Here is a 23914-nt window from a genome sequence, read left to right as displayed (position 1 = left end):
AATATCATTTCTCTGACCGTTTGGAACAATGTAAACAACACTAAAATAAATGATAAGCGTACCAGAGAGTCTGTTGTAATGCCTTTATTACAGCAAATTCTAAAACCAGTCACATTCATTCATGAATGCAAATTCCAAAAAGGGAAGGTTTATTTATTGCTTACGCTAATTATTCAAGGGTTGCTTTGTTATTTTATTTTAAAACTAAAATGCTTGAATAACTCGTATAATGAATGATTGATACTATAGCTTATAGAAGTATTGAAATATAGGCCTAAGTAAGTTACGGTATTAAGACGAAACAGACTGCTTGTAACTGCACCTCCTTTACCGCCAATTACGCACGGCCCTAATGCGGTCACCCTCCATCACCACCCCCGAGGTGGAAATGCGATAACCCAGAAAAGAGACGGCTCGTTTAGAGAACACGCATTTCTCAGCCTTCACATATAGGTCATGCTCCAGCAGTCTCCCAAGCACCTTGCGTACCAAAGACACATGCGCGGGGTAAGTGGCCGAGTAGATCAGAATGTAATCAATATAAACAACCACTTCCTACCCGCACAGGTCCCTGAGAATCTCGTCTACAAAGGATTGAAAAACGGCTGGAGCATTCTTTAACCCATACGGCATGACGAGGTACTCATAGTGGCCTGATGTGGTACTAAATGCGGTTTTCCACTCATCTCCCTTCCGAATATGCACCAGACTATATGCGCTCCTGAGTTCCAGTTTTGTGAAGAACTGCGCTCCGTGGAATGATTCCACCGTCGTAGCGATGAGAGGTAGAGGGTAACTATACCCCACTGTGATGGCGTTTAGACCTCTATAATCAATACACGGACGCAAACCTCCCTCCTTTCTCCTCACAAAAAAGAAACTCGAGGAGACGGGTGAGATGGAGGGCCGAATGTAACCCTGTCCCAGCGACTCCGTGACATATGTCTCCATCGCCAACGTCTCCTCCTGGGACAACGGGTACACGTGACTCTTGGGAAGCGCAGCGTTTACCTGGAGATCTATCGTACAATCCTTTCCCGGTCGATAAGGTGGTAATTTAGTCGCTTTCACTTTACTGAAAGCGATTGCCAAATCGGCATACTCGGGGGGAATGCACACGGTGGAACCCTGGTCTGGACTCTCCACCGACGTGGCACTGATGGAAACTCCCAAACACCTTCCAGAACACTCCTCTGACCACCCCTGGAAAACCCCCTGTCTCCACGAAATTTTAGGATTGTGCCGGGCCAGCCAGGGAATCCCCATCACCACTGGAAACGCAGGCGAATCAATAATAAAAAGACTGATGCACTCCCTATGATTCCCCTGCGTCACCATGTCCAGTGGGACCGTGGTCTCCCTGACCACCCCTGACCCTAATGGCCGGCTATCTAAGGAGTGCACGGGAAAGGGATAATTTTTCGGCACAAGTGGAACCCCTAACTTAAGGGCGAGTCCGCGATCTATAAAGTTCCCAGCTGCGCCTGAATCGACTAGCGCCCTATGCTGGGAAGAGGGAAAAAAGTGAAGGAAAAAAGTTAAGACAAACAGGTGGCCAACAAGGGGTTCTGGGTGAGTTTGATGCTGACTCACCTGGGGTGATCGAGAAACGTTCGGCCTGCCATCTCTACTCCCAGACGGACCCCCCCAGCACCGATCAGACGTGTGTCCTCTCCGACCACAGTTGGTGCAGGGAAGGCCTCCTCCTCCGGTACCCCTCAGCACAGCCCCTCCCAACTCCATCGTAATGGGAGCGGAGGGGCTGGGTGGTGGAACGCACAGGACCCTCTCCGAACGCCCGCGGGAAGCCAGCATATTGTCCAGTCGAATAGACATGTCTATCAGCTCATCCAGTGACAGAGCGGTGTCCCGACACGCTAACTCCCTGCGGACGTCCTCCTGGAGACTACACCTGTAGTGGTCAATAAGGGCCCTGTCGTTCCACCCAGATCCTGCTGCCAAGGTCCAGAACTCCAGCGCGTAATCCTGAGCGCGCCTCCTCTCCTGCCTGAGATGGAAAAGTCGTTCTCCCATGCTGAGTCTGGGCCATTCCAGACTGCATTCGCCCACTCCAGAGCACGACCCGTGAGGCAGGAGATGAGGACACTCACCCTCTCCGCTCCCGAGGGAGTGGGTCTGACGGTGGCCAGGTATAGCTCCAGCTGAAGCAGAAACCCCTGGCAACCCGCCGCCGCTCCATCATAAGCCCTCGGAAGCGTCAGACGGAGGGTGTTGGAGTCGGGAGATGGGGAGTCCGGAGCCGGGGGTGCCGAAGGTGGAGAGAGGAGACCACTCTTCTCCCATCGGTCCATTCTCTCCATTACTTGATCCATTGCAGATCCGATCCGATGGAGGACGGTGGTGTGGTGAAGAACCCGTTCCTCCATCGATGGGAGAGGGTTGGCTGCTGCTCCTGCTGACTCCATTCAATTTAGGTGCGGGATTCTGTAACAATCCGGGTGTCGTGGGTGTGGAGTCAAAGGCAGGAGACAGAGAGTACAATGCTGTGCTCTTTAATGCACTAAATGCACCACAGGGTGCAAACAATGATCACGGCCCCAAAACACAGGGAATGTCAAACTGACGATTCAAAAATGCACGACTAGGAACTAACACGTTCCTCTGATACAGAGCAGAAGGTTACAAAGAATATTCCCGCACAACAACCAGGCGGGCCGGCTGTCTAATAAAGACAAACTAATCATACACACAGGTGCTACCAATAAACATACAAGGAGGGGGAGAAAAGACAATCGGTGGCAGCTAATAGGCCGGTGACGACGACCGCCGAGCGCCACCCGACCGGGAAGGGAAACCACCCTCAGTCGGACTCGTGACACTGCTCTTAGGTCTACACCTTGATGGTGGTTATACAAGGCTGCCATACTAAGCCTACTAATGATAATGACATGACTTATTAATATAATAATGATGATCATAACAATAATAGCAAATAATAACAATACGGAGCTAAAAAAATGGTTATTATAAATGTAACTTTTGGACAATTTGGAACCGTGTAAACAACACTAAATCAATTATAAATAATACCAGAGAGGCTGTTCTAAAACATTTTTTAAAGTAAAGCCTTTATTAAAAACAGCCGAATGTGTAAAGTTGTTTATCCAACATGTTGTGGTTGGTGCTCACAAACACTCAAACAAACACTCAAACAAGCACTCCTAGGAACGCTTTCGCGTGAAACTGAAAGCGCGAACCACTGCTTTTAATCAGGGCAAGGTGACTGGTAACATGACCAAATACAAACAGTGCAGCTATTCCCTCCGCAAGGCTATCAAACAAGCTAACCGTCAGTATAGAGACAAAATAGAATCTCAATTCAATGGCTCAGACACAAGAGGTATGTGGCAGGGTCTACAGTCAATCACAGACTACAAAAAGAAAACCAGCCCAGTCACGGACCAGAATGTCTTGCTCCCAGGCAGACTAAATAACTTTTTTGCCCGCTTTGAGAACAATACAGTGCCACTGACACGGCGGACTCTCCTTCACTGCAGCCGGTGAGTAAAACATTTAAACATGTTAACCCTCGCAAGGCTGCAGGCCCAGACGGCATCGCCAGCCGCGCCCTCAGAGCATGCGCAGACCAGCTGGCTGGTGTCTTTACGGACATATTCAATCAATCCCTATACCAGTCTGCTGTTCCCACATGCTTCAAGAGGGCCACCATTGTTCCTGTTCCCAAGAAAGCTAAGGTAACTGAGCTAAACGACTACTGCCCCGTAGCACTCACTTCCGTCATCATGAAGTGCTTTGAGAGACTAGTCAAGGACCATATCACCTCCACCCTACCTGACACCCTAGACCCACTCCAATTTGCTTACCGCCCAAATAGGTCCACAGACAATGCAATCTCAACCACACTGCACACTGCCCTAACCCATCTGGACAAGAGGAATACCTATGTGAGAATGCTGTTCATCGACTACAGCTCGGCATTTAACGCCATAGTACCCTCCAAGCTCGTCATCAAGCTTGAGACCCTGGGTCTTGACCCTGCCCTGTGCAACTGGGTACTGGACTTCCTGACGGGCCGCCCCCAGGTGGTGAGGGTAGGCAACAACATCTCCACCCCGCTGATCCTCAACACTGGGGCCCCACAAGGGTGCATTCTGTGCCCTCTCCTGTACTCCCTGTTCACCCACGACTGCGTGGCCACGCACGCCTCCAACTCAATCATCAAGTTTGCGGACGACACAACAGTGGTAGGCTTGATTACCAACAACGACGAGACGGCCTACAGGGAGGAGGTGAGGGCCCTCGGAGTGTGGTGTCAGGAAAATAAACTCATACTCAACGTCAACAAAACTAAGGAGATGATTGTGGACTTCAGGAAACAGCAGAGGGAACACACCCCTATCCACATCGATGGAACAGTAGTGGAGAGGGTAGTAAGTTTTAAGTTCCTCGGCATACACATCACAGACAAACTGAATTGGTCCACTCACACAGACAGCATCGTGATGAAGGCGCAGCAGCGCCTCTTCAACCTCAGGAGGCTGAAGAAATTCGGCTTGTCACCAAAAGCACTCACAAACTTCTACAGATGCACAATCGAGAGCATCCTGGCGGGCTGTATCACCGCCTGGTACGGCAACTGCTCCGCCCACAACCGTAAGGCTCTCCAGAGGGTAGTGAGGTCTGCACAACGCATCACCGGGGGCAAACTACCTGCCCTCCAGGACACCTACACCACCCGATGTTACAGGAAGGCCATAAAGATCATCAAGGACAACAACCACCCGAGCCACTGCCTGTTCACCCCGCTATCATCCAGAAGGCGAGGTCAGTACAGGTGCATCAAAGCTGGGACCGAGAGACTGAAAAACAGCTTCTATCTCAAGGCCATCAGACTGTTAAACAGCTACCACTAACATTGAGTGGCTGCTGCCAACACACAAACTCAACTCCAGCCACTTTAATAATGGGAATTGATGTGAAATTATGTAAAATATATCACTAGCCACTTTAAACAATGCTACCTAATATAATGTTTACATACCCTACATTATTCATCTCATATGTATACGTATATACTGTACTCTATCATCTACTGCATCCTTATGTAATACATGTATCACTAGCCACTTTAACTATGCCACTTTGTTTACATACTCATCTCATATGTATATACTGTACTCAATACCATCTACTGTATCTTGCCTATGCTGCTCTGTACAATCACTCATTCATATATCTTTATGTACATATTCTTTATCCCCTTACACTTGTGTATAAGACAGTAGTTTTGGAATTGTTAGTTAGATTACTTGTTGGTAATTACTGCATTGTCGGAACTAGAAGCACAAGCATTTCGCTACACTCGCATTAACATCTGCTAACCATGTGTATGTGACAAATACATTTGATTTGATTTGACACTCAAACAGGCAACAGAAGCAGGATCTGTCTTATTTCTGTAGATATACAGTATATGGATGATTTATAAAGCCAGGCACATTTAATAGTTAGGCTGTTGATTATAGACCTAATTAAGTTGTGGTTACCTCTCATCACTATTTCTTTGCCAATTAAGGCAATGGCTGTTTTCTCATCTTCTAACTCCGCTGCTGCCTCCACAGCTTTGTTTCCTACACCAATATCCTGGTTAACTCAGCAGCGCACTGATGTGTTTCAGAACCGTGGAGAGTAACTGTTATCCATCACGTGAGAAAGCGCATCTGTTATAAAATAATCATATTTTTATTAGTGTTGCACCATTGTTCCTACGTAGTATAACCATATACAATTTCAGTAGCACATGACTTAGAGTGATTTTTTTTGGGGGGGGCTGCTGCTGGTCTAAAGAAATGTTGGTCGACTAACAGCCTATCAACCAAACAATCGACCAGTCGACTAAATGGCCCCAATTGCATTTGAAGTTGATGGCATTCAGTTTTATTTTCAGAAATGACAATTGGAAAAACTGTTCTGTCCTTCTGTATACTAAGACCTTGTTTCTCGTTCCCTTTGTGTTCTCAACTCAATTGTGTTTTTATTTCAGAAATGCTGAATACAGAATCTTAGAATTAAGGCCAGCTATCATTATCTTGTGGAATGGGTTTGCGGAGGACTCTTATCCATTATCATCTGCAGCAATATAAGTGCTTTCCGCAGCTCCCTCACAGAGAGAGATAGCCTTGCTGTCACAGTCTTTTACTGTCCTTCAATAAAGTTTGATTTTCTTTCTACTCACTCTTTCTTTTGGACTTCAAAGCTTGAATCGGAGTATAATCTCTGTGCTGTGCCATTGTGTGGCTCTTGCATATTCATAAGGTTCTTTCTTCTCTCTCTGGATGAGACTCTGCAGGAGAGGAGAGCTGTGGACTGGAGAGAAGGAGGGGTGGGTCACATTTAAATGGGAGATCCACATAATGATTTAGAGAGTGCTGCGTCATACACTTACAATGCTGCTTCTGAAACTGGTATCGTGTCAAATTGCCAAAGCAGATGGATACATTTTATTTAAAAACAAAATGTTTTGAACAGCATTGGTTATTATCCCACAAACTTGGCTCTATAGAAAAACCAGGAGGCTGATGGGAGATGGGAGCTGGGTGTATTTAACAAGATCTCAGTGTTCTTCATGTGAAATGAGGATGATGAGCGCCCCACAAAAGGAGGTATGTCTCACTGTCTGGCCTTGGGATAAACATGATGTTGCAGTCCTCTCCATCCCTGCACCCTGATTGGGCTCCCTGCTCCAGGCAGCTGTGTTGCCACGGTAATAAACTGTGAAAATTCAGCCCGAGATTCTGTGACAGCAGCAAGTTTAACCACTGAGCTGCCGAAAGTCCCCCGATTTTTCTGAGGCCTCAGGCAAATCCCCCCCCCCCCATTTCTCACGGAGCCCGGGGTCAGTGTGGCCGTCGGCGGAACATTGCTCATGACACGCATTCCTTCACTGGCCCATTGTAATTTAATCATCTGGGTTGTTGTCACGGCTTTTTGTTGCCATGGCTTAGTGGTGAGGTTATTCTTCACCATTTCTCTTGCAGTATGACAAAAGGTGTTTTGTCTCAAAGTTTTCCTTTTTGAATTTTGAGAAGCTGGGCATATTTTCATGCCACATTACTGCTAATATGTTTTTTTTTTACAACTGTTCTCAAAGGTCATATTTGTGGGTGGTAGTGATAACCAACAATGACACCAAGTACCAGCCAAATGAGTCAAGCTGTTGTATACAGGTGCTTTGCATGTCCAAGCAAATACTCCTGTTTCACCGATCAGGGTTTAGTTGGAGAGCAACAGCTAAACACAGTGTGGTTGCCTGAAGCTGTCATGTTGCTGACAGATTGTTCTTCTTAAGGAACCTAACCAACAGATGGCTGGCTATATGGAACAAGACTTGAAAAGTGGATCTGCGGTTTGGAGCTCAGCAGAGGAATCAAAGCAATAGTGAAAGCGTTCAGGATAGAAAGGGTTAATTTAACATCTCAAAACACCAGCCAGCCCACCAGACCGCCGCTACTTCCAAAACTCCTTTATCTGCCCGACCAGACCCCCACCAACCACCCCCACCTGCTGCGCCCCTTACCCCCCAAACCCCCTCACATCTCCCTGGTTCTTCGCGGCTGCTTGATCAGGGCAGGGGGACTCCACGCTGGGCGTTTGATGCAGCTCAGAGGGGGTGTGTGAGGTGCGCTGACCCGTTCACATCCCTCCTCATGCACTCGTGCTCCAGGAAAGACAGACTTATCACATTTAATCCAGAGTGTGGCGCAAATCAGGAGTGACAGATAGACATACAGCCTTGCAGGGAAAGAGTTCCAGACTACAGCCCTTGTCTACTGACCCCATGTCCTGTCCCCTATCCTGAATGGGAAAGAAGCCCCCAATCCAGGCTGGGTGAGAAGCCCCCTATCCTGGCTGGGAGAGAAACCCCCTATCCTGGCTGGGAGAGAAGCCCCCTATCCTGGCTGTGAAAGAAGCCCCTATCCTGGCTGGGAGAGAAGCCCCCTATCCTGGCTGGGAGAGAAGCCCCCTATCCTGGCTGGGAGAGAAACCCCCTATCCTGGCTGGGAGAGAAGCCCCCTATCCTGGCTGGGAGAGAAGCCCCCTATCCTGTCTGGGAGAGAAGCCCCCTATCCTGGCTGGGAGAGAAGCCCCCTATCCTGGCTGGGAGAGAAGCCTCCTATCCTGGCTGGGAGAGAAGCCCCCTATCCTGGCTGGGAGAGAAGCCCCCTATCCTGTCTGGGAGAGAAGCCTCCTATCCTGGCTGGGAGAGAAGCCCCCTATCCTGTCTGGGAGAGAAGCCCCCTATCCTGTCTGGGAGAGAAGCCCCCTATCCTGTCTGGGAGAGAAGCCCCCTATCCTGGCTGGGAGAGAAGCCCCCTATCCTGGCTGGGAGAGAAGCCCCCTATCCTGGCTGGGAGAGAAGCCCCCGATCCTGGCTGGGAGAGAAGCCTCCTATCCTGGCTGGGAGAGAAGCCCCCTATCCTGGCTGGGAGAGAAGTGGATTCAAGCTGCTGTTCACGGAGGTCCTTATGGAGACATAACAGGTGGAGGAGAAGATCAGCCCATTTGGTTGTTTTTCCTCTAACCACATTCTCCACTGCCATCAGGACAATATGGCAGCTGTTATTGTCTTTATTTGGCTACCTACCGCTCACCCCACCATTTGGACCACAGATTTTTTTTTAAATCTCTCGTTGTTAAACACACACCCTCCACAAAATCACGGCATAGAATGACACCGTATGTTATTTGGCCCTGTTGCACCTTCACACCACAACAAACTGTTTTGAGGGGCACTCTGGCAAACTTGATATCATCTTGGTAATAGTTAGGCTAATCCTTTTAAGGTTATAACCCACAGAAAGTATTGTGCTGCCTGGTGGAATTTGGTCCAATTGGGAGGCAGGGTGTGTGTGTGTGTGTGTGTGTGTGTGTGTGTGTGTGTGTGTGTGTGTGTGTGTGTGTGTGTGTGTGTGTGTGTGTGTGTGTGTGTGTGTGTGTGTGTGTGTGTGTGTGTGTGTGTGTGTGTGTAAGTGGATTGGTGAGAGAGGGGGGTGTGTTGCTAGCTGGAGGTGTGGGTGATAATCACATGACCTGTGAAGAGCTTTTGTCAATGTGTACGTGCGTGTGTGTCAGGCCGTGTGTGTTTGCTTCACACTTTGCCTACTGCTCTGTAACTGGTCTGAGATGAGCTGTCACACACATAAGCTTCTCTCCTGGACCCCAGAGATATTGTGAGATACATCGGCACTTCTTCCACTGGAAGAAGTAACAAAAACACATTGCCTTGAATCTATGAGAAACATTCTTACTTTCCCTCTCATCCTCCATGCCTTCACCCTCTCTGTGTCTCTGTCTTCAGAGGACAAACTGGTTGTATATATGCCCTTTCACAGACCCCATTCAACCCAACTTTAGCTCCACTACTCCCCTTGCTGCCCTCTTTTGCCCCTCTGCCAATGTCCTACTTTTTGAACGTGAGTGTATGTGTGCCAGTGGGTATTTATGTGTGTGTGTGTTTGCATGTGTGTTTGCGTCTGTGTGTGTGTGTGTGTTTGCGTCTGTGTGTGTGTGTGTGGTGGGGTCCAGGGAGGCTTAGCTGTACCTCTGTTGTTCTCCCCACAAGGTGTTCAGAGAAAAGGCTGGTCAAACAACGCTGTGACAGAGAGCAACTGAGTAACTCCCTCCTCCTCCTCCTCCTCCTCCTCCTCCTCTCCTCTCTCTCCCTCTCTCTCCCTCTCTCTCTCTCTCCCAGGCTGTCAGTGCATAGCGCTGGAGGCTGCAGGGTGGCAGTGTGTTGTGGGGAGTTCCTGAGATCGCAGAAGAGACAGAGGGGGACTGGCACTCACTCACGTAGAGTTACACACACATCCTCTCTGCGTAGTGGCGCGCTGTGTTACCAGCTAGTGTCTCAGGGATTGTGCGTGCGGTGGTACAGAACAGTAGGATGGTGGCTGTGTGGTTGCCGTGGGGATGGGCCTGGAGGACTGTACTGCTGGTGACTGGACTGGCTTCACTGAGACCCGGGACTGATGGTGAGTAGCCCAATACAGGACCATCTACTCCATCGCTATTACTGCAGGACTGACTGTCTGTCTGTCTGTCTGTCTGTCTGTCTGTCTGTCTGTCTGTGCTAACTTATAACAAACTTCAGCATGGTCTATATTCTTTTGTTTTTGGTACTTAACTGAATGTCTGATTGGTGGTTATGTAGTTTGATTCCTGACATATTGAATGCAAGTCTATTAATCTAGTTGGGTTATTAATAACTTGTCTCTTCTTGTGATGTTCCCTAACCCAGTGGTAGAGTACTGCAGTGTTAGACACCTGGATTTATTGAGCGAAGGCATGTTTTCACAAACTGCAGGCAGGTTTGCATTGTGTATTGTTGGGGTGAGGAGGTGCACAGACTCATTGGGAGGTTGGCTGTGGGTCTATTTTTTGCCCAGCGGTATTTATGAAGGGGCAAAGCTATTATGATCTCCACCGGGTCTAGCATGTGAGCATTAGCAGTCATCTGCCCCCCCCCCCTTTCATGTTTTGAATTGCTTTAAGATGGACAGCCAGTTGTCATTTTCAATGAATGCCACTGAAAGCTTTGTGATGGACTGCAGGGGATCCATGGCTGGAGGTCTGGCTGGGGAAGATTATGCTCTTTGTCATCGCTCCTGTTTCAAAGGCTATCAACTTGGAGAAAGATATTGATTATGTGGAGTTAATCATGGATATTTGCATTTGTTTGTACAGAGCAACAAGTGTCAATCATTTTGAGCAAACCTAGTTTACATATGCATAAGCTTCTGTTATACTATAGCTGGTGTCTTTTGAATGGGAAGGTTTTGTATTATTTAGTCTATAAAACTTATTTAGTCTACCTGTATATGGTATGGTGTATGGTACGGTGTATGGTACGGTGTATGGTGTGGTGTGCTGTTGGACTTTGAGACAGTCGTCACACATTTGTTAAGAACACATTTGGGTGTCAAGCTTTATAACCAAAAGGTACACATGCAGTGTATTCAGGAAGTATTCAGACCCCTTGACTTATTCCACTTTTTGTTGTATTACAGCCTTATTCTAAAATGGAAGCACCTTTGGCAGCGATTACAGCCTTGAGTCTTCTTGGGTATGACGCTACAAGCTTGGCAGCGCTTGAGAGGATCTGCAGAGAAGAATGGGAGAAACTCCCCAAATACAGGTGTGCCAAGCATGTACCGTCATACCCAAGAAGACCCGAGGCTGTAATCGCTGCCAAAGATGCTTCACCAAAGTACTGAGTAAAGGGTCTGAATACTTATGTAAATGTTATATTTCCGTTTTAAATTTTTAATACATTAGCAAAAATGTCTAAAAAAAAGTTTTTGCTTTGCCATTATGGGGTATTATGTTTAGAATGATAGGGGGGGGGGGGCATTTTATTCCATTTTAGAATAAGGCTGTAATGTAACAAAATGTGGAAAAAGTGAAGGGGTCTAAAAACTTTACGAATGCACTGTACACACACACACCTCACACACACACCTCACCCTTGCAAATCTAAAATAGATGTGACTGTCAAGTTTCATTGAGTTTGTTTTTGAAATGATTGCCTGTAAAACGGGGTTAATTCATCTCTGTCTGTAAAACCTCTGCCCCTCTCTGTTTACTGAAGAAGGGGTTAATTCATCTCTGTCTGTAAAACCTCTGCCCTCTCTGTTTACTGAAGAAGGGGTTAATTCATCTCTGTCTGTAAAACCTCTGCCCCTCTCTGTTTACTGAAGAAGGGGTTAATTCATCTCTGTCTGTAAAACCTCTGCCCCTCTCTGTTTACTGAAGAAGGGTTAATTCATCTCTGTCTGTAAAACCTCTGCCCCTCTCTGTTTACTGAAGAAGGTGTTAATTAATCTCTGTCTGTAAAACCTCTGCCCCTCTCTGTTTACTGAAGAAGGGGTTAATTCATCTCTGTCTGTAAAACCTCTGCCCCTCTCTGTTTACTGAAGAAGGTGTTAATTCATCTCTGTCTGTAAAACCTCTGCCCCTCTCTGTTTACTGAAGAAGGGGTTAATTCATCTCTGTCTGTAAAACCTCTGCCCCTCTCTGTTTACTGAAGAAGGGGTTAATTCATCTCTGTCTGTAAAACCTCTGCCCCTCTCTGTTTACTGAAGAAGGGGTTAATTCATCTCTGTCTGTAAAACCTCTGCCCCTCTCTGTTTACTGAAGAAGGGGTTAAAACCTTGCCCCTCTCTGTTTACTGAAGAGGGGTTAATTCATCTGTCTGTAAAACCTCTGCCCCTCTCTGTTTACTGAAGAAGGGGTTAATTCATCTCTGTCTGTAAAACCTCTGCCCCTCTCTGTTTACTGAAGAAGGTGTTAATTAATCTCTGTCTGTAAAACCTCTGCCCCTCTTGTTTACTGAAGAAGGGGTTAATTCATCTCTGTCTGTAAAACCTCTGCCCCTCTCTGTTTACTGAAGAAGGGGTTAATTCATCTCTGTCTGTAAAACCTCTGCCCTCTCTGTTTACTGAAGAAGGTGTTAATTCATCTCTGTCTGTAAAACCTCTGCCCCTCTCTGTTTACTGAAGAAGGTGTTAATTAATCTCTGTCTGTAAAACCTCTGCCCCTCTCTGTTTCCTGAAGAAGGGGTTAATTAATCTCTGTCTGTAAAACCTCTGCCCCTCTCTGTTTACTGAAGAAGGTGTTAATTCATCTCTGTCTGTAAAACCTCTGCCCCTCTCTGTTTACTGAAGAAGGGTTTAATTCATCTCTGTCTGTAAAACCTCTGCCCTCTCTGTTTACTGAAGAAGGGTTAATTCATCTCTGTCTGTAAAACCTCTGCCCCTCTCTGTTTACTGAAGAAGGGGTTAATTCATCTCTGTCTGTAAAACCTCTGCCCCTCCTGTTTACTGAAGAAGGTGTTAATTCTCTCTGTTTAAAACCTCTGCCCCTCTCTGTTTACTGAAGGGTTTAATTCATCTCTGTCTGTAAAACCTCTGCCCTCTCTGTTTACTGAAGAAGGTGTTAATTCATCTCTGTCTGTAAAACCTCTGCCCCTCTCTGTTTACTGAAGAAGGGGTTAATTCATCTCTGTCTGTAAAACCTCTGCCCCTCTCTGTTTACTGAAGAAGGGGTTAATTCATCTCTGTCTGTAAAACCTCTGCCCCTCTCTGTTTACTGAAGAAGGTGTTAATTCATCTCTGTCTGTAAAACCTCTGCCCCTCTCTGTTTACTGAAGAAGGTGTTAATTCATCTCTGTCTGTAAAACCTCTGCCCCTCTCTGTTTCCTGAAGAAGGGGTTAATTAATCTCTGTCTGTAAAACCTCTGCCCCTCTCTGTTTACTGAAGAAGGTGTTAATTCATCTCTGTCTGTAAAACCTCTGCCCCTCTCTGTTTACTGAAGAAGGTGTTAATTCATCTCTGTCTGTAAAACCTCTGCCCCTCTCTGTTTACTGAAGAAGGGGTTAATTCATCTCTGTCTGTAAAACCTGCCCCTCTCTGTTTACTGAAGAAGGGGTTAATTCATCTCTGTCTGTAAAACCTCTGCCCCTCTCTGTTTACTGAAGAAGGTGTTAATTCATCTCTGTCTGTAAAACCTCTGCCCCTCTCTGTTTACTGAAGAAGGTGTTAATTCATCTCTGTCTGTAAAACCTCTGCCCCTCTCTGTTTACTGAAGAAGGGGTTAATTAATCTCTGTCTGTAAAACCTCTGACTGAAGAAGGGTTAATTAATCTCTGTCTGTAAAACCTCTGCCCCTCTCTGTTTACTGAAGAAGGGGTTAATTAATCTCTGTCTGTAAAACCTCTGCCCCTCTCTGTTTACTGAAGAAGGGGTTAATTCATCTCTGTCTGTAAAACCTCTGCCCCTCTCTGTTTACTGAAGAAGGGGTTAATTAATCTCTGTCTGTAAAACCTCTGCCCCTCTCTGTTTACTGAAGAAGGTGTTAATTAATCTCTGTCTGTAAAACCTCTGCCCCTCTCTGTTTACTGAAGAAGGGGTTAATTCATCTCTGTCTGTAAAACCTCTGCCCCTCTCTGTTTACTGAAGAAGGGGTTAATTCATCTCTGTCTGTAAAACCTCTGCCCCTCTCTGTTTACTGAAGAAGGGGTTAATTCATCTCTGTCTGTAAAACCTCTGCCCCTCTCTGTTTACTGAAGAAGGTGTTAATTAATCTCTGTCTGTAAAACCTCTGCCCCTCTCTGTTTACTGAAGAAGGTGTTAATTAATCTCTGTCTGTAAAACCTCTGCCCCTCTCTGTTTACTGAAGAAGGGGTTAATTCATCTCTGTCTGTAAAACCTCTGCCCCTCTCTGTTTACTGAAGAAGGGGTTAATTCATCTCTGTCTGTAAAACCTCTGCCCCTCTCTGTTTACTGAAGAAGGGTTAATTCATCTCTGTCTGTAAAACCTCTGCCCCTCTCTGTTTCACTGTCTGAAGGTGCCCCTCTTAATTTACTGTCTGTAAAACACTGTCTGTAAAACCTCTGCCCCTCTCTGTTTACTGAAGAAGGGGTTAATTCATCTCTGTCTGTAAAACCTCTGCCCCTCTCTGTTTACTGAAGAAGGTGTTAATTAATCACTGTCTGTAAAACCTCTGCCCCTCTCTGTTTACTGAAGAAGGGGTTAATTCATCTCTGTCTGTAAAACCTCTGCCCCTCTCTGTTTACTGAAGAAGGGGTTAATTAATCTGTCTGTAAAACCTCTGCCCCTCTCTGTTTACTGAAGAAGGGGTTAATTCATCTCTGTCTGTAAAACCTCTGCCCCTCTCTGTTTACTGAAGAAGGGGTTAATTCATCTCTGTCTGTAAAACCTCTGCCCCTCTCTGTTTACTGAAGAAGGGGTTAATTCATCTCTGTCTGTAAAACCTCTGCCCCTCTCTGTTTACTGACTGAAGAAGGGTTAATTCATCTCTGTCTGTAAAACCTCTGCCCCTCTCTGTTTACTGTAACTAGATTTCCCCTCATATAAAAGATACCTGTGATAAAACTGAGCATCATTTGGTGTGCTCCTTCCAGGTGCTATGTGGCTGCTAATGATCTACACCCAATGTGGTAATTATGGGTAATCAGCCAACCCATTCCATGTTATAGCACTATTATTTTACAGTTATACATCAATGTGGGTCCAGGAGGAGAAATACACTATTTATTATGCATTGCAGACAGAACATCATATAAACAACCAGAGAATAATCAAATGCATTGATGGCCTTGAATGGCACATACTGTAAGCCACTAAACACCTTGGAATGTTCCAAGATTGTCTGGCGTAGAGAGAATGGTCCTGCTATGCTTCTGGTTTTGATATGCACTGTGGGCTGATAAAGTGCTGAGACTTGGTGGCTACATTGTTTATAAAGTACCAAGGCTAGGCTTAAAAGCTAACAGAAATGGCTGTAGTGCTCAGTTGGTGGCAGCTTTAACAGTTTGTCTCCAAATACTTGACTGATGATCAGTGTGGGAGACTTCGGTCAATGGAGACATCTACAAAGTATATCACTTGACTTAGGTCGCTTAGGTCAGGAGTAAGGACAATGGACTATTTCAACCCTCTGTCTGTCTGTGTCTGTCTGATGTAAGGTAATGAAAATAGCAGTCACTCACAGACCCACCTTTGTGGAGCGTGTGGGCATCAGTTCTACCATGAAGCACAGAACCCTCTCTCTCTGTCACACACACACAGCAAGTGACAGACAGACAGACAGACAGACAGACAGACAGACAGACAGACAGACAGACAGACAGACAGACAGACAGACAGACACTACTCTGGAGGTGGATGTGACAGACCGACAGACAGACAGACAGACAGACAGACAGACAGACAGACAGACAACAGACAAGCCGAGCTGGGAGGACAGGAGACCAGCTGCTTCTCGTTTCCCACTCATGTTTAAAGCTCAGCCTACCAACCCAAACTGCTGTTTTAGTGGGCGCAGTGAATGAAGACTTGTGTCTGGTCAGTCAGAGAGACAGACTGTCTGTCTGTCCCAGTCCGTTCTCTCTCTTCTAGCCCTCCTTCTCAGCCCTCTACCCTTAACCCAGTTCACTCTCAGCCCTCTCCCCCTCAGCCCTCTCTCTCAGCCCTCTCCCCCTCAGCCATCTCCCCCTCAGCCCTCTCTCCCGCAGCCTTCTCCCCCTCAGCCCTCTCTCTCTCTGCCCTCTACCCCTCAGCCCTCTCTCTCCCAGCCCTCTCTCCCTCAGACCTCTCTCTCTCAGCCCTCTCTCCCTCAGCCCTCTCTCTCCCAGCCCTCTCCCCCTCAGCCCTCTCTCTCCCAGCCCTCTCTCCCTCAGACCTCTCTCTCTCTCCCTCAGCCCTCTCTCTCCCAGCCCTCTCTCCCTCAGCCCTCTCTCTCAGCCCTCTCTCCCAGCCCTCTCTCTCCCAGCCCTCTCTCCCCCCTCTCTCAGCCCTCTCTCCCTCAGCCCTCTCTCCCCCTCAGCCCTCTCTCCCAGCCCTCTTCTCTCTCAGCCCTCTCTCCCTCCCAGCCCTCTCTCTCCCAGCCCTCTCTCTCTCCCCAGCCCTCTCTCCTCAGCCCTCTCTCCCCTCAGCCCTCTCTCTCCCAGCCCTCTCCCTCAGCCCTCTCTCTCCCAGCCCTCTCTCCCTCAGCCCTCTCTCTCCCAGCCCTCTCTCCTCAGCCCTCTCCCCCTCAGCCCTCTCTCTCAGCCCTCTCTCCCTCAGCCCTCTCTCCCAGCCCTCTCTCCCTCAGCCCTCTCTCCCTCAGCCCTCTCTCCCAGCCCTCTCTCTCAGCCCTCTCCCTCTCAGCCCTCTCTCCCCAGCCCTCTTTCCCTCAGCCCTCTCCCCCTCAGTCCTCTCAGCCCTCTCTCTCCCAGCCCTCTCTCCCTCAGCCCCTCAGCCCTCTCTTCCTCAGCCCCTCCCCCTCAGCCCTCTCCCCCTCAGCCCTCTCTCCCCCTCAGCCCTCTCTCTGCCTTCTTCCCAGTACTGCTGGGACAGATCAGTCATGGTTCTCTAAATTAGCACACATGGGAGGTAACTCATAAATCTTCACCCCGTGGTTAATTTGCCACCTGTTATTTAGGCTGATGTAAAGTTCCCAAAGAATAATATTTTCTGAATAGGCCCTACACCTTATAGTGTGGTGTTACAATTTACACAAATGACTGTTCTACTACCCATTGAATGTAGGCCCAATTTGTTCTGTAGTAGACAGTATGTGTGCCATGGCTGCTGATAGTCCCCCTGAGTCTTGCCCCATGCAGGACAGAAGTCCCCCTCAGCCAGTGAAAGACCAAGTATGATGTCATTTCAGAATGATATCCATTTCAGAATGATATCCATTTCAGAATTATATGTATTTCAGAATGATAAGCATTTCAGAATGATAAATTTGATATCCATTTCAGAATGATATGCATTTCAGAATGATATCCATTTTCAGAAGATATCCATTTCAGAATGATATCCATTTCAGAAAGATAACCATTTCTCCATTTCAGAATGATATGCATTTCAGAATGATATCCTCTAATTTCAGAAAGATAACCATTTCTCCATTTCAGAATGATATGCATTTCAGAATGATATCCATTTCAGAATGATATCCATTTCAGAATGATATGCATTTCAGAATGATATGCATTTCAAGATGATATCCATTTCAGAATGATATGCATTTCAGAATGATATCCATTTCAGAATGATAGAAGTCCATTTCAGAAAGATGTCCATTTCTCCATTTCAGAATGATATGCATTTCAGAATGATATCCATTTCAGAATGATATCCATTTCAGAATGATATGCATTTCAGAATGATATCCATTTCAGAATGATATGCATTTCAAGATGATATCCATTTCAGAATGATATGCATTTCAAGAATGATATCCATTTCAGAATGATATGCATTTCAGAATGATATCCATTTCAGAATGATATATGCATTTCAGAATGATATCCATTTCAGAATGATATTTCAGAATGATATGCATTTCAGAATGATATGCATTTCAAGATGATATCCATTTCAGAATGATATGCATTTCAGAATGATATCCATTTCAGAATGATATCCATTTCAGAATGAATGATCAGAATGATATCCATGCATTTCAAGATGATATCCATTTCAGAATGATGATATCCATTTCAGAATGATATCCATTTCAGAATGATATGCATTTCAAGATGATATCCATTTCAATGATCCATTTCTCCATTTCAGAATGATATGCCATTTCATTTCCATTTCAGAATGATATGCATTTCAAGAATATCCATTTCAGATGATCCATTTCAGAATGATATGCATTTCAAGATGATATCCATTTCAGAATGATATGCATTTCAGAATGATATCCATTTCAGAATGATATGCATTTCAAGATGATATCCATTTCAGAATGATATGCATTTCAGAATGATATCCATTTCAGAAAGATGTCCATTTCTCCATTTCAGAATGATATGCATTTCTCCATTTCAGAATGATATGCATTTCAGAATGATATCCATTTCAGAAAGATGTCCATTTCTCCATTTCAGAATGATATGCATTTCAGAATGATATGCATTTCAGAATGATATCCATTTCAGAAAGATGTCCATTTCATAATGATATCCATTTCAGAATGATATGCATTTCAGAATGATATGCATTTCAGAGTGATATCCATTTCAGAAAGATGTCCATTTCTCCATTTCAGAATGATATTCATTTCAGAATGATTCATTTCAGAATGATATGTATTTCAGAATGATATGCATTTCAGAATGATATCCATTTTAGATAAACATAACATAGGATGTAACATGTGGAGACGCAGTAAGGCCACAAGCAGTGGAAAATGACTGGCTTTATCATCTACTAGACTCAGCAATGTAAACAAGGTCAGCTCACCCTCTCCCTATCCCAGATCCCACCTTCCGTACTCTACTGCCTGAGAGGATCACACCACGGCAACATGTCACTCTATCACTACGTTTCTCTGCACTACACAGACATAGCTGAAAACGGACTATTTGTTGAAAACATATTTTGATTGCAGTCTCTTGTGAAATAACATTTCCTACATAGATGTTATTTCAGTGTAATTGCTTTGGCATTATAGGATGGCATTTTCTTTGTGCCTATTCCTATTCCATTCCAATTGTGGGATCAGTATTTGAAAGTAGTAGACCTACTGTACGTTCAGTGGAGGCTAGAGCAGGGTACAGAAGTCCAGCAGCATCAGGGCTACGGTTCTATGGTCTGAGGCCCAGCAGCATCAGGGCTACGGTTCTATGGTCTGAAGCCCAGCAGCATTAGGGCTACGGTTCTATGGCCTGAGGAGCTGAGGTTCTATGGTCTGAGGCAGCAGCATTAGGGCACGGTTCTATGGTCTGAGGCCCAGCAGCATTAGGGCTACGGTTCTATGGTCTGAGGCCCAGCAGCATTAGGGCTATGGTTCTATGGTCTGGGCTACGGTTCTATGGTCTGAGGCCCAGCAGCATATTTCTATGGTTGAAAGGTTCTATGGTCTGAGGCCCAGCAGCATTAGGGCTTTCTATGGTCTGAGGCCCAGCAGCATTAGGGCTACGGTTCTATGGTCTGAGGCCCAGCAGCATTAGGGCTACGGTTCTATGGTTCTATGGTCTGAGCCCAGCAGCATTAGGGCTATTTTCTATGGTCTGAGGCATTAGGGCTACGGTCATTAGGCTACATTAGGTTCTATGGTTGAGGCCCAGCAGCATTCGGGCTACGGTTCTATGGTCTGAGGCCCAGCAGCATTATCTTTCTATGGAGGCCCAGCAGCATCAGGGCTGAGGCCCAGCAGCATTAGGGCTACGGTTCTATGGTCTGAGGCCCAGCAGCATTAGGGCTACGGTTCTATGGTCTGAGGCCCAGCAGCATTAGGGCTACGGTTCTATGGTCTGAGGCCCAGCAGCATTAGGGCTGAGGAGCGGTTCTATGGTCTGAGGCCCAGCAGCATTAGGGCTACGGTTCTATGGTCTGAGGCCCAGCAGCATTAGGGCTATGGTTTGAGGAGCAACAGCATTAGGGCTACGGTTCTATGGTCTGAGGCCCAGCAGCATTATACGGTTCTATGGTCTGCCCCCAGCAGCATTAGGGCTACGGTTCTATGGTCTGAGGCCCAGCAGCATTAGGGCTACGGTTCTATGGTCTGATGGTCTGAGGCCCAGCAGCATTAGGGCTACGGTTCTATGGTCTGAGGCCCAGCAGCATTAGGGCTACGGTTCTATGGTCTGAGGCCCAGCAGCATTAGGGCTACAGTTCTATGGTCTGAGGCCCAGCAGCATTAGGGCTACGGTTCTATGGTCTGAGGCCCAGCAGCATTAGGGCTACGGTTCTATGGTCTGAGGCCCAGCAGCATTAGGGCTATGGTTCTATGGTCTGAGGCCCAGCAGCATTAGGGCTACGGTTCTATGGTCTGAGGCCCAGCAGCATTAGGGCTACGGTTCTATGGTCTGAGGCCCAGCAGCATTAGGGCTACGGTTCTATGGTCTGAGGCCCAGCAGCATTAGGGCTACGGTTCTATGGTCTGAGGCCCAGCAGCATTAGGGCTACAGTTCTATGGTCTGAGGCCCAGCAGCATTAGGGCTACGGTTCTATGGTCTGAGGCCCAGCAGCATCATTAGGGCTACGGTTCTATGGTCTGAGGCCCAGCAGCATTAGGGCTACGGTTCTATGGTCTGAGGCCCAGCAGCATTAGGGCTACGGTTCTATGGTCTGAGGCCCAGCAGCATTAGGGCTACAGTTCTATGGTCTGAGGCCCAGCAGCATTAGGGCTACGGTTCTATGGTCTGAGGCCCAGCAGCATTAGGGCTACGGTTCTATGGTCTGAGGAGCAACAGCATTAGGGCTACGGTTCTATGGTTTGAGGAGCAACAGCATTAGGGCTACGGTTCTATGGTCTGAGGCCCAGCAGCATTAGGGCTACGGTTCTATGGTTTGAGGAGCAACAGCATTAGGGCTACAGTTCTATGGTCTGAGGCCCAGCAGCATTAGGGCTACGGTTCTATGGTCTGAGGAGCAACAGCAGCAGTAGGTCCATCCCAGCCTTCTTCCAGTCAGGATGTGGCTCATGATCCCCAAGCAAAACCTGATCCCAGTACAGATGTTCTGCTCCAGCGATGGGACTGCATGAGACTGGGAACCACAGAGGGCAGTGTGCTGGGGGTGTGTGTAGGGGTGAACGAAGTTTGGCTCTATGGAGGCTTAACACTGCACCTGTGGTTTCAGAGGAAGAATTAGGTGGGGGGTATGTTTGGGTGACTGTAGGGTTCTTGTCTTGATCACTTTCTAGTGTATGTAACGGACACCCTTGAGAGCAGTGGGCTTAGGATAGAGAGAACATGAGGGTTGAGAGTGTGGGACAGAGGAATAGAATGTGTGAGATCGAGAGAGAGAAAAAGGAAGGAAAGAACCTTCGATGAAAGACATGCAGCCACGTTGGTTGGCATTACTAGCTATCCCTAATCCACAAAATTCAGAAAATCATCTGTGACGGTATCATCTCTTCAGATATCTCTGATATTGGAGAGATTTATACAAACCGAATCAAATGTTTGTGAGATGTTCTGTGTTAAGCTGATGGCTGTAACCTTGCGCTCACAAAGACACACACATCACACACAGCATGTGTGTGTGTGTATGCCGGTCGGTGTGTATGCGTGTGTGTGTATGCCTGTCGCTGTGTGTGTGTGTGCGTGCGTGTGAGAGCGATTTGACACAGGGCTGTAGAGGAGCGAGTGGGTCTACGGTGCTCTCTGTGTCTAAACATGGTGTTGGAAGACAGACAGACAGCAGTGGCTGCAGTCTACGATGAGGTCTGTACTGAACAGGAGACGGACCGGGAGAGGTGGCTGGATCCTCTCAGCTCCTCTGTGTTGTGCTCAGTTTAAATCAAGCAACCCACTACTCTCTACTCTCTCTACACACTACTCTCTATCACACATGAAGTTCCTTTCTTATCTGTCAGAGAAACCTCCCTTTCACTATTGTCTACTCACAAACATTCAATTCCACATGACTTTCTATTTCACTTTCAACATTGGTTTGCAATTGTTCTTTCATTCCATCTAGAGATGATAGACTGATCTGGTTTGGGCAATGGCTGAACAATATCTGACTGGCACCACAGGAATCCAATCAGTTCTGTTCCGACCCAGGTATTCCGGATTAGCCAGATATACTGTAGCCTGCTTCTGTGGTGGCTGTTAACATGATTACTGGTACAGTGACACGTCACTGGGTAACCGAGACACAGGATGGGGCTTTGTTGACCAGCTTTCCTCCGTGCCACAAGCTCCTCTTATCAGATAGAGCTTTACTGGCAATCACTACTCATTGGATTAATCACACGGCCCAGGTAAATGAGTTTGTGTGTGTGTGCGCACATACCAATGCGTATGTCCTTGATTCTGTTCATAACAGCGAGAGAGAGAGAGAGTCTCCTGGCCTCTGGCTACAGGTGTTCTGTGTGATAAGCGGCCTATTTTCCAGTTTTGTTTTGAATGGGAAATTAAAAACATCCCTGAGATGGCTTCACACTTACAGTTGAAGTCGGAAGTTTACACTTATGTTGGAGCCATTAAAACTCGTTTTTCAACCACTCCACAAATTTCTTGTTAACAAACTATAGTTTTGGCAAGTTGGCTAGGACATCTACTTTGTGCATGACACAAGTAATTTTTCCAACAATTGTTTACAGACAGATTATTTCACTTATAACTCACTGTATCACAATTCCAGTGGGTCAGAAGTTAACATACACTAAGTTGACTGTGCCTTTAAACAGCTTGGAAAATTCTAGAAAATGATGTCATAGCTTTAGAAGCTTCTGATAGGCTAATTGACATCATTTGAGTCATTTGGACATCATTTGAGTCATTTGTACCTATGGATGTATTTCAAGGCCTACCTTCAAACTCAGTGCCTCTTTGCTTGACATCATGGGAAAATCAGAAGGAATCAGCCAAGACCTCAGAAAACTAATTTTAGACCTCAAGTCTGGTTCATCCTTGGGAGCAATTTCCAAACGCCTGAAGGTACCACGTTCATCTGTACAAACAATAGTATGCAAGTATAAACACCATGGGACCACGCAGCCATCATACCGCTCAGGAAGGAGACTCATTCTGGTGCGAAAAGTGCAAATCAATCCCAGAACAGCAAAGGACCTTGTGAAGATGCTGGAGGAAACAGGTACAAAAGTATCTATATCCACAGTAAAACGAGTCATATATCGACACAACCTGAAAGGCCGCTCAGCAAGGAAGAAGCCACTGCTCCAAAACCACCATTAAAAAGCCTATGGTTTGCAACTGCACATGGGGACAAAGATTGTACTTTATGGAGAAATGTCCTCTGGTCTGATGAAACAAAAATAGAACTGTTTGGCCACAATGATCATTGTTATTTTTGGAGGAAAAAGGGGGAGGCTTGCAAGCCGAAGAACACCATCCCAACCGTGAAGCACAGGGGTGGCAGCATCATGTTGTGGGGGTGCATTGCTGCAGGAGGGACTGGTGCACTTCACAAAATAGATGGCATCATGAGGAAGGAAAAGTATGTGGATATATTGAAGCAACATCTCAAGACATCAGTCAGGAAGTTAAAGCTTGTTCGCAAATAGGTCTTCCAAATGGACAATGACCCCAAGCATACTTTCTAAGTTGTGGCAAAAGGGCTTAAGGACAATAAAATCAAGGTATTGGAGTGGCCATCACAAAGCTCTGACCTCAATCCTGTAGAACATTTGTGGGCAGAACTGAAAAACCGTGTGTGAGCAAGGAGGCCTACAAACTTGACTCAGTTACTCCAGCTCTGTCAGGAGGAGTGGGTCAAAATTAACCCAACTTATTGTGGGAAGCTTGTGGAAGGCTTCCCAAACGTTCGACACAAGTTACACAACTTCAAGGCAATGCTACCAAATACCAATTGAGTGTATGTAAACTTCTGACCCACTGGGAATGTGATGAAAGAAATAAAAGCTGAAATAAATCA

The 23914-nt window shown here is 46.5% G+C and overlaps 1 protein-coding gene across 1 annotated transcript in view; it reads left to right on the top strand.

Moving 5' to 3' along the window:
- LOC135548310 (bone morphogenetic protein receptor type-1B-like) overlaps positions 1-23914 on the top strand; it is a 135963-nt gene that overhangs the window by 80176 nt on the left and 31873 nt on the right. The window contains exon 4 of the mRNA XM_064977776.1: positions 9734-10013. Within this exon, the coding sequence (XP_064833848.1) occupies positions 9926-10013 (88 nt within the window). The 5' untranslated portion in view covers positions 9734-9925. The remainder of the gene's footprint in view (positions 1-9733; positions 10014-23914) is intronic.

The sequence above is a fragment of the Oncorhynchus masou genome, chromosome 11, assembly GCF_036934945.1.
Source record: "Oncorhynchus masou masou isolate Uvic2021 chromosome 11, UVic_Omas_1.1, whole genome shotgun sequence".
NCBI lineage: Eukaryota > Metazoa > Chordata > Actinopteri > Salmoniformes > Salmonidae > Oncorhynchus > Oncorhynchus masou.
Note: the sequence above shows the minus strand (reverse complement) of the source record. Positions and strands in the feature narration are given on the sequence as shown.